Source organism: Chaetodon trifascialis, chromosome 5, assembly GCF_039877785.1.
Source record: "Chaetodon trifascialis isolate fChaTrf1 chromosome 5, fChaTrf1.hap1, whole genome shotgun sequence".
NCBI lineage: Eukaryota > Metazoa > Chordata > Actinopteri > Chaetodontiformes > Chaetodontidae > Chaetodon > Chaetodon trifascialis.
In genome coordinates this window covers 912128-924086 of record NC_092060.1, presented here as the reverse complement: position 1 = coordinate 924086, position 11959 = coordinate 912128, and the positions used below count along the sequence as shown (strand labels likewise).

At 39.8% G+C, this 11959-nt stretch overlaps 1 protein-coding gene across 3 annotated transcripts in view; it reads left to right on the top strand.

The window, feature by feature from the left end:
- The first annotated feature begins 2772 nt into the window (after positions 1-2772).
- rnf103 (ring finger protein 103) overlaps positions 2773-11959 on the top strand; it is a 452442-nt gene continuing 443255 nt past the window's right edge. For all 3 annotated transcript variants that reach the window (XR_011602181.1, XM_070962727.1, XM_070962726.1), the window contains exon 1: positions 2773-3497. Coding sequence is in view for 2 of the 3 variants with exons in the window: in XM_070962727.1 (XP_070818828.1) it covers positions 3272-3497 (226 nt within the window). In the remaining variant the exon portion in view is untranslated. The remainder of the gene's footprint in view (positions 3498-11959) is intronic.

The following is an 11959-nucleotide window of genomic DNA, read 5'->3' as shown; positions in this document are numbered from 1 at the left end:
TAACTGACTGGTTTCTTCCAACTTCATTGATAAATATAGCTGGGTATCATCTGCGTAGCAATGAAAATTTATTGAGTGCTTCCTGATAATCTTACCTAAAGGAAGCATATATAAGGTGAATAGAATTGGTCCAAGCACAGAACCCTGCGGAACTCCATAGCTGACTTTAGTGAGCACAGAGGAGTCGTCATTAACGCATACAAACTGAGAGCGATCTGACAAGTAGCATTTAAACCAGCTTAGCGCAGTTCCCTTAATGCCAATGAAATGTTCCAGTGTCTGCAATAGGATGCCATGGTCAATGGTGTTAAATGCAGCACTAAGATCCAATAAGACTAGTACAGAGACAAATCCTTTATCAGATGCAATTAGAAGGTCATTTGTAACTTTAACCAGTGCTGTCTCTGTGCTATGATGTACTCTAAATCCTGACTGGAAATCCTCAAATAAACTATTATCGTTTAGAAAGTCGCACAGCTGATTGGCAACTGCTGCTGAATCAGACATTCCTATTGGCTCCAGTGAGTGCCATCACTGCCATTCAGAGTCTCTGTTTCAAAAGCTTGGCCGTGAGCTGTTTTCCACATGAGATAGTTCGTAGTTCAAGGCAGAGAGGAGAAGTTTGTTGAAATGTATTGTTATGAAAGGAAATGATACAAAAAGATTGAAAAGAAGGATTTTTTTTTGCAGTTTTCTTCAAGTTGAAGATGTTGAGGAAGATGCCAATGACTTTGCGCCGGAGTCTGCTATTCTGAGGACCAGAGGAGTTTTGGCAACAGGATAGATCCTTACGAGGGTAAACAAGTAATGCTATTATGAAATTTTGCAAATAATGATGGATTATGTGGGCTACAGAGCAAAGAGGTGGTGAAGTTTTTGTATTTTTATTTTTTATTTTTGCAGGAGACAGGCAATACAATCACACACCCATTTTTTTTACTTCCCAACACAGGACCAGTCCAAAAAGGGGACTGCACTATGCAGAAAGTTTAAAAAATAAAAAATAATTAAAAATTTGAAAATCAAGTTGTTGTTGTTGTTGTTGTTGTTGTTGTTGTTGTTGTTGTTGTTGTTGTTGTTGTTGTTGTTGTTTTTAAAACCATCCCATTGTCATGCATGGCGTGTCAGATGCCCATGTGTGTGATTGTGGACAGGAATTGCCATGATGCACATTGTGTTTAAGGATATGCATTTGCGGGGAAAAAACAATGCAAATTGCTTAAAAAATGAAAAGTAGAAGATGGTAGGAGCTTCAGATCACTTTTAGTACAATACAAAGATGTGCAGTTTTCTATATTGAGTTTTTGTTTTGATATTATGTTTTGCTGTACTGTTTTGAGTAAAATACTTCAAAGTTCAAGTTCAGTTTTTGGGCTAATATTCCCTATTACACTGTTAAGAAGTCTTTTTTGAATGACAAATTCAATTCAATTCAATTTTATTTGTATAGCGCCAAATCACAACAGAAGTTGTCTCAGGACACTTTCCATATAGAGCTGGTACAGACCAAGCTCTTTTATCTACAAAGAAACCAACAATTCCCCCATGAGCAAGCACTTGGCGACAGTGGCGAGGAAAAACTTCCTTTTAACAGGCAGAAACCTCGAGCAGAACCAGACTCTGGGTGGGCGGCCATCTGCCTCGACCGGTTGGGTGAGAGAGGAAGAGCAAGAGAGGGAGAGTGAGACAGACAGACAGACAGAAATGCAGTCAGAGAGAGAGAGAGAGAGAGAGAGAGAGAGAGAGAGAGACAGACAGAGAGACAGAGAGACAGACATGCAAATGCAATTAGCTGAAGTTGTGCTCATTCTGGTATGTGTAACACTTAATGACACTATGAAAAAAAAATGCAATGTAAAACAAAAAAGGTATTCAAAATAGAAAGATCTTAAATGAACATCAAACCCTAAAATGAGTGTTTTCATTACATTCTCATCCTCAGTTGACATTGCCAGTAAAGTTTCCATGTCCCATTTCTAAAACATCAGTTAGCAGTTTTAGAAGTAGAAAAAGAAAAAGCCTAATTATTCCCAAAAGCAAAATCCAGATGTTCCTCAGCTAAATGACTGGACGTTTTCAACACCTCATCTGAAACTGTCCCTTATCTCCTCTTTGGTTTTCCACTGACAAAGCTGTGGTGAAAGATCTTGATTGTTTTGTGTGTTACTTAGGGTCAGACATGTACATCATGAGTTCTACATACAGCATGCTGTACTTTTCAGTAATTGTAATTCAGTAGTCAGTAATTCAGTAACACTGTAACAGAGATAGCTGTTTTAGAGAGCACTTAGGACACAAAGAGATATTGATCTAGTTTGTTCAGGAAACAGCAGGAAAATATGAGCTGGTTGAGAGGTTGAACCACAAAACAAATCCAGTTGCCTTTGTTAGCACTCCTCTTATTATGACTTTAATTAGTTCCACTTTTTCTTTATTGAAGCCATGTTTCTGTATTCACTGTTTCATAAGAAATCATCGTCAGTCTGTAGTAATCAAATATTTGTACAAACTCTGTCACTTGTCACTCATAAAAATAAAAAAAAAACAGAACGTACAATTTTTCATAGATACAAAAAACAATGAAACGCAACAGCAAACTATTAAAGCAGAGGGTAGAATAAAGAGGGTACATGCAATGAAAATACTTGAATCAGTTATTACTGTGCAGTAACAGCACCTGCAGCAACAAATACTGCATAGGATAAGTCTACGAAGTGTGAAAGAGGCGTGTCTGAGTAATGCCTTTTAAGACTTTTATTTTGTAGCTTGTTTACGTTTGCGAGGTGGAGTCGGATGTGACGTGAGCTCCATCAGCTGATCGGAGCAAAACAATATCCGTCATTATTGTATTTTGTAATGTTGAGAACATCTGGCACCACAGCAGCAGTCCGGGTCACACACTGCTGCCAATCAGTGGGAAACTGCATCGCGTGTAGCTGACACTTGACGGCTTGACGGCTTGACGACGCCTATGTATTCTGGTTGAGAACGTAACATCACCAAGGCCTACCTGCGATGCTAAGCTAATTAGTTAGCAGGATTCATGATTCTAAACTGCTGATGAAATAAGTGAACGGCAGGGATTATCTTCCCAGCCACACTGATGAAATGATGAAGGTTTGACGACCGTACAAATATATAATATTTGTAAAGTAATGTCTGTTGTGAATGGGTAGAAAGTGACTGGAAGCTCCTGTCGCCTGTCCAGTTGTCACAGACACCCTCCTGCAGTAATTATCTTGTGCCAGCAGCGCTCTCGTTCAGCTAAACGATGTGGTTGAAATTTTTTTTTTTGCTCTTGTATTTCATACTATTGTTTATGCTAGCGAGGATTTTTGAGGCAGTAGTTTGGTATGAGACTGGTGTGTTCGCTACTCAGCTTGTGGATCCAGTTACTCTTAGTTACAAGAAGTTGAAGACTATCCTGGAGTGTCGAGGGCTGGGATACTCCGGACTGGCTGCGAAGAAGGATGTCAGCGAGCTGGTGGAGAAATCAGGTAAGGGTCAGGGGGCATGGGACTTTAATTGTATTTTCTGCGTTTGCACTTGTACTGTAATAAAGCTCATATTCAGATTAATATGCACGTCAGCACACAGTGATGAGTTAGGATGTAGTTCACACTGGCGAGACATAATAGATATAATTGTTAAACACAAAGGAATTGTGATAGAAAAGGCAATAGGTTGCATTTGCACGGGTGGCATTAACACCATCATTGTGTTTCAGCTGCTTGTTATGGTGTAAGATCACTGTCAGAAAGACGTGTCCATAATTAAAGTTTCGTATTTTTAAAGTTAACAATATGTGTGTCATAAAAGTTGTTTTACACAAAATTCTGCTGTCATATACCTGAGTCTGTGAAATTGGGTTCAGGTTACGATTGTTTTTATATGAGTATGAGTCTAAAAGCTGTGAGTGCAAAGTCTTGAGAATACAACTCATTTTTCTACAACTACGAAGTCTTCACTGTGAATACGAATTCAAGTTTACAGGTACGACTCAAAAAGTGCTGAAATGACCTCACTGAGGTCACAGTCAAGTCACAGGGGAAAGTATTCAATGGGCAATTCCTCCAACTGCGCATGCCCCAGACGCGAACATGCAGGGCAATGTACAGGTGCTGGTCATAAAATTAGAATATCATGGAAAAGTTGATTTATTTCAGTAATTCCATTCAAAAAGTGAAACTTGTATATTATATTCATTCATTACACACAGACTGATATATTTCAAATGTTTAGTTCTTTAATTTTGATGATTTTAAACTAACAACTTATGAAAATCCAAATTTCAGTATCTCAGAAAACTAGAATATCACTTAAGACTGATACAAAAAAAGGATTTCTAAAAATGTTGTCCAACTGAAAAGTATAAACATGAAAAGTATGAGCATGTACAGCACTCAATACTTAGTTGGGGCTCCCTTGATGGTGGCCTTCAGCTCTTCTGCATTGTTGAGTCTGGCATCTCGCATCTTCCTCTTCACAATACCCCATAGATTTTCTATGGGGTTAAGGTCAGGGGAGTTTGCTGGCCAATCAAGAACAGGGATACCATGGTCCTTAAACCAGGTACTGGTAGCTTTGGCACTGTGAGCAGGTGCCAAGTCCTGTTGAAAAATGAAATCTGCATCTCCATAAAGTTGGTTAGCAGCAGGAAGCATGAAGTGCTCCAAAACTTCCTGATAGACAGCTGCATTGACCTTGGACCTAAGGAAACACAGTGGACCAACACCAGCAGATGACATGGCACCCCAAACCATCACTGACTGTGGAAACTTGACACTTGACCTCAGGCAACGTGGATTCTGTGCCTCTCCTCTCTTCCTCCAGACTCTGGGACCTTGATTACCAAAGGACTTGCAAAATTTACTTTCATCCGAGAACATGACTTTGGACCACCCAGCAGCAGTCCAGTCCTTTTTGTCTTTAGCCCAGGTGAGACGCTTCTGACGCTGTCTCTTGTTCAAGAGTGGCTTGACACAAGGAATGCGACAGCTGAAACCCATGTCTTGCATACGTCTGTGAGTGGTGGTTCCTGAAGCACTGACTCCAGCTGCTGTCCACTCTTTGTGAATCTCCCCCCGCAGTTTTGAATGGGTTTTGTCTCACTATCCTCTCCAGGGTGTGGTTATCCCTATTGCTTGTACACTTTTTTTCTACCACATCTTTTCCTTCCCTTTGCCTTTCTACTAATGTGCTTGGACACAGAGCTCTGTGAACATCCAGCCTCTTTAGCAATGACCTTTTGGGACTTGCCCTCCTTGTGCAAGGTGTCAATGATCGTCTTTTGGACAACTGTCAGGTCAGCAGTCTTCCCCATGATTGTGTAGCTTACAGAACTAGACTGAGAGACCATTTAAAGGCCTTTGCAGGTGTTTTGAGTTAATTAGCTGATTAGAGTGTGGCACCAGATATCTTCAATATTGACCTTTTCCACAATATTCTAATTTTCTGGGATACTCAATTGGGGGTTTTCATTAGTTGTCAGGTATAATCATCAATATTAAAAGAAGTAAATACTTGAAATATGTTGGTCTGTGTGAAATGAATGTATACATTATACAAGTTTCACTTTTTGAATGGAATTACCGAAAAAAATCAACTTTTCCATGATATTCTAATTTTATGACCAGCACCTGTATGTGAGTTCAAGAAATGTATATTGTATATCATGGTTCGATTTTATGAAATGAATAATGGTGCTAATAGTCCTCAGTGAGGTCATTTCAGCACTTTTCGAGTCGTACCTGTAAACTTGAATTCGTATTCACAGTGAAGACTTTGCACTCACAGCTTTTAGACTCATACTCATATAAAAACAATCATAACCCGAACCCAATTTCACAGACTCACGTATATGACAGCAGAATTTTGTGTAAACACACAAATTGTTAACTTTACAAATACGAAACTTTAATTATGGACACGTATTTTTGACAGCGATCTTTCACCATACTTGTCATGTAACTGATGCTGTGTACTTGTTCAGTTATGAAATTAAGAGACTGTGATGGAGCAAAGTTTTTAAGAGCTCAGAATGTGCATTGTGTGGCACAGCCTTCACCTCGAGGCACATCCATCAGCATTCAGTGTTCATTCTTAGTAAAGAGCAATGACTTGAGACTTGTGAGTGTTATGAAGTGTTTTTCACAAACATCTATACAATAAGACTATAATTACATGGTGTTTTTTCCTTATTTCAGCCGTGTTACACTATCAGATGAAAAAAACCCAAACATTTTCGAACAATAGCTCCGAAAATGCCGCTTATTTATGATATTTATACAACCCCTGAATACATTTTTAATGCCACTTGAATGACTTTCAAAAAACTTTTTTTTTTTTTCTTAATTGTTTGCATGCCCCAAACACAGTTTGTAAAAGACAGTTTGTATAGGTAAATAAAAACAGAGAGTATAATGTGCCCAGAATGTGGTAAAACAATGTTATGGATCCACCACTACAGTTGACACTAGGTACTAGGTACACAATTTATTCTTGGTAGTGTATGTACCTTAGGAATCAGTCTAGGCCAATATGTATAAATTGTCTCTTAATTGACTGTCCTGAACATTTTTTATGTTTGTTATCCATCTTTAGTATAATACTAAATTCCGTGCTCAGTCTTTGTAGATTCTATCTCTATATTTCCCCCCTTGCTTGAAGCAAGTTGTCAACCACAGATATTACACAAAAAATGTTCGAATCAGTGAGAAATAAATACCTATGCATCCCTATATTGTATGATGCTATTACTAGAACATCTGTATATGCAACCAAATCTAAAACTAACATATTGCATATGTATATCGCTTTGGATAAAAGCGTCTGCCAAATGTAACTAATTATAATTGTAATTATAACAGTAGGAGGGGTGGGACTGGCTAGCTTTCATTAATCACAGGATTGATAACTAAGTTATTACAAATAACAAGTTACAGACAGTTCCTCATTAGGACTCTCTGGATGTAGTACATATGGGTCTATGCTACCGATGTCCTCAGCAGCAATCATATGTAGTAGTTGTTTACTGTTGAAGGCCAAACAGTTGATTTTGTAGGTCCCCACTTCCTAAGGATATTTTGTTGCAAAAGTAAACTGACTTGCCACCTCTTTCATATCAAATTGGGTGAGGGCGTAAGTCTTGAGGGTTTGGATGTTGCCATCATTTGCTGCCATTATCTTCCTGGTTACCATCCTTCAAGTGGAGCAGTTAATCTCTTGCTTCTGTGTGTTCATTCTGGATTAAGGCTCATCCCCTGAGGAGGGGTGTGCTCTGATTGGTTCAGCCTATTGCTGTACAGGTTCAGGTTGTGGTTTGACCTTTCAGTTAGCTTTGACAACAGTATGTTTCTGTTTTTATCTTAACTGTTGTATTTTTTCCTCGTTCGTGCTTTGCAGACTTCTTTCCTGAATGAATTTTCCTACTAACTTCATGGACATTTTCATTAACTCCAATTTATAAAGAATCCACAATATTATTTGGAGCTAAATTACAATGGCAATGCCTAATAGTCACAGTTTGATTTTTGAAGTGGAATGTATTCTTCATGGGTCTAGTGAAAGTATATTATTTATATTTGACTTCCTAATGGTAATGTTCTTTTTGTAGGTACAGAGCTGCTCCTGTTGTCTTTATCACATTTACAGTAGTACAGTTAGGTCTGGAAATATTTGGACAGTGACACAATTTTCATAACTTTGGCCCTGTATGCTACCACAATGAATTTGAAATGAAACAACTGAGATGAAATTGAAGTGCTGACTTTCAGCTTTAATTTGAGGGTATTTACATCAAAATCGCAAATTAGGAATTGCAAACATTTTCATACATAGTCTCCTCATTTCAAGGGACCTAAAGTAATTGGACAGTTGAGTCAAAAGCTGTTTCATGAGCAGGTGTGGGCTATTCTCTTGTTTTTTCATTGTCATTTAAGCAGGTAAAAGATCTGGAGTTGACTCAGGTGCAGATGGATGGGTCAAAACCTGTCATATCATGCTGAATGGACTTTTGCTGCTTGAAGGATAGGAACATTCTGTCTGCTTACATTCAGCCAAATTCAGCAAAGTTGATTGGACGGCACTTACACATACAACAGATGGACAGTCACTGCGTTTACATGCAGTCGATATTTGGATAATGGTCAATATTCCGGTTTCTGAAACATTTGGAATAACCTGTTTACATGCGTGAGCAAACAGGGGTAATCAATTGGGATATCCCAATCAAAACAGCGACGCACGGAGAATGTCATGACGCAATGCATGCCATTTCAAAAACAACAACAACAGCAGCAGCACGGTGGATAATGAACAGCCCGGGGCCGGTAGCAGTCGCCTTCTTTTGAGCTTTGGTGCTGGTACTGACTCACCACCAGTACTTGACACTATTCTGTCTCACTTTCTTCATTAAAGGAAGGCGAGAACGTGAAGAAATAGGAAATGGAGCCGGAGCTGTGCCATCCATATCCATGCTACCTGCACTCAAAAGACCAAGATTCCTTGCGAATAGAACATGTGCAGACCACATATTAATGTTCCGTTCAATGTGGATATTCCGACAGGTGAATACACCCAGGGGTCATATTCGGGTTTTTAAAACCCGGAATATGAGCATATTCCAGTTTTTCAAAAGGGTTATTGGTGTTTACATGGCGATGCGCAACTAAGTTATTGCTGATATTCCGGTTATGAAAGGGTTACTTGACTGCTTGTAAACGTAGTGAATGACCCAAAATATTCTACAATGGCCAGGTCATTCTCCTGATCTTGATCAGATCAAGCATGCATTCCACTTGCTTAAGACAGAACTTAAGGCAGAAAGACGTGCAAACAAACAACAACTGAAGACAGCTGCAGCCAAGCCCTGGCAACGCATCACAAAGGAGCAAACCCAGCATTTGTTGATGCCCATGGGTACCAGACTTCAAGCAGTCATCGCCTGCAAAGGATTCTCAACAAAGTATTAAGAATGAACATTTTATTTATGATTATATTCATTTGGGGCGGCACGGTGGGGCAGCAGGTAGTGCGCGTGCCTCACAGCAAGAAGGTCGCCAGTTCAGTTCAGTTGCATGTTCCTCCCGTGCATGCGTGGGTTCTTTCCAGGTACTCCGGCTTCCTCCCACAGACCAAAAAACATGCTCATTAGGTTTAATTGGTGACTCTAAATTGTCCTTAGGTGTGAGCGTGAATGGTTGATTGTCTGTATATGTTGCCCTGCAATCAACTGGCAACTGGTTCATGGTGTACCCCGCCTCTCACCCGTTGACAGCTGGGATAGGCCTCCCCTTTTGACATGATTTTATCATGTCAAATAAATGAGGTAGGAACGTTATCTCTGTATTGTGTTACCGCTGTTCGCAGCAGGCCCCCAAACTGCAAGTGACCACCTACTTTAAGATGCAACACAACCAGACAGGAGATTTTTGACATCCCCCTTTTGATATAATTTATACAAAATCTCAAATGTACAGCTATTTTGTGTAAGCAGGTCTTCATTACGTCCAGCAACCTATATGTGAGCAACTATGTGTAAGCTTCTTTCTTTCTTTCTTTCTTTCTTTCTTTCTTTCTTTCTTTCTTTCTTTCTTTCTTTCTTTCTTTTTTGCATTTATCAGCAGCAAGCAAGTCTTCATTGCACAGGCATGTGGAAATAATGAAACAATTCTAATGCGTTACTTCAATATCAGGAGTATTAACATGATACTGGGAACAGAACCTCTTTCCCAGGAGAGTTCAACTTCATCACTCAGCTGATCACAACTCTGCAATGAGTACAAAAACCAGGAAAACTATAAGTATGACACCTCTATGTGTATGCAAAAACTGTATGTGGACGTGTTAAATGTTAGCAGGTAACGTGTATATAGGGGCTCAGGAATACAATCATCGGTCCTCTTCCATATCGGGTTCCTCTTCAGTCTCTTCCTATTTGGGCTCACAGGGAGATCAGAGGAGTCGTCTCACCAGGATGTTGTATTAATTGATAAGGAGGTGGTGGAAGAAACTTATCAATAATGGCTGTAATGATACACTTTAGACAGAGGTGCCTGATGCATGGTATGCAGCAACAACCACATAGGGTGAAAATAGTCAGATAAATACTGAAGCATTTAGTGTATTCCATTTGCCAAATGTTCTGCCAAGTCAATTAATTAGTGGTTTCTCAATCCCTAAGTGTTCTCCTAGTTCTTCAGACTTGATTTTAAAGCCAAAAAGAGCTTGAGTGACAGAGCCATCTGGAGCGGTATTGTTTGGAATGAAAACACAACAGTCCTGGGAAAATATAATGCACACACTCCCTCTTTCATCTAGAAGGAAATCGAGGGCCATACTGTTTTGGTAAGTCATCAATGAAGTAGCAGCCAGTTGTTCATGTAGGCCCACTATGGCATCTCTGGTCATGCTATTAGGTTTTTGGACATTTAAATGAACGTAGTTAATTCTGTCACACCTCTGGGGATCCCAATAACATCTATATAGGTCGGAGAGTTTTGGTATAGATTGAATGTACCCCTTTTGTGCCTGTGTGAGTGGATAGATGCTAGGAAGTCATGATAGGTGGTAGACTGCCAGGAGGCCACTTCAGATGCTGATGCTTTAATGACTTTTATTGGCTCAATTAATGGTAGTATGCTACAAGTTCCCGACCAGTTAGGGGGGAGTGTATTTCTCAACAGGTTTCCACCACAATACCATTAAACATCTGAATGGGTATGATTAAGTGTGATAGCATTTGTCCAATCTGTGACACTGATGGTAGTTACACACCAGTCATCTGGAATGTCACCTACACTGTAGTCAGAGTTATCAAATCTAGTTAGACAGGTGTGGTTGTTCTTGACTGGTGTGAAAATTGGTGGGAACACTTTGGTGGTGCTAACAGGTAAGGGACCTCCAAGTATTTGTGGGATGCGTCAGGATTATTAGTCATATGTAAATGCATTGTAGCAGCCCTTGGCATCAGTAATCACAGCGTTGAGTTTGACTGGTACAACTTTATTCTTCTTCAGAGTACCGTGAAGCTAAAACATAGCAAAAATATTGAAAGTCAATTTTTTAACAGAACTCCAATAGTATTTAACATATCCACACACTGTGAACATTATAAAAAAATAATTGAATAACAATACCACACACACCCCAGCAGCCCATCAACACAAAGACAACATGCCAGTAATATTTATAATGCCACATACCTCTCTTCACCTACCAAGGGTGCAAACTAGATACAGATATCGTTGAAATGGTCAAATACCGGCCTTGGACCAACTGCACTCGGTGATAAACAAAAACACACTCGAATAAATGTTGGGCTTATTGTTAAACATCACAAAATTTTTATTTAACTTCTATTCGTTTTAATTTACAACACTTTGTGCTATACGCTCTCCCGACCATCTGCTCGGAGCCCGTCAACTAATGTGGCAAAACTGGTGTGTGACGTCAACATCTACCTTTCCGGGAACATGAATAATACAAAAACCTGACTCCACTGGCCACTTACGTGCATCATGCAATGAGTTTTATTATCAGAAAAAAGGTGGAGGACTGGCCTGGGGGAATAACACACAATGCAGTCTTCTTTGGTAGCTACTCTGGCTGCGCTTACTACCCAATCCAACCAATAATTCTTCTGCACAAAACCTGTCTCTATTGCTAGGGTGTCTGCAACAGTTAGATCAGTGACATTCGTAGCCACGTTATCCTTGCTGGCCAGTTGGGAGGTGTTGGTCACTGGGGAGAGGGTTGTGAGGTAACGGTTATCATTGTGGGTTGAATCATTGGTCGTCTGTTCATTGTCTGTTTTGGCCTCAGCAGGTGTGGTAGAGTCAATGTCAGTAGGTTAGGTTCCTAAGTCAGTCCAAACCTCAGTCAGTGTTCTTTCGTTAGGATCCTGAGTATGTATACAGCGAGTTTTGTGGATCCAGTTACTCTCTGTCTGTCCTCCGTC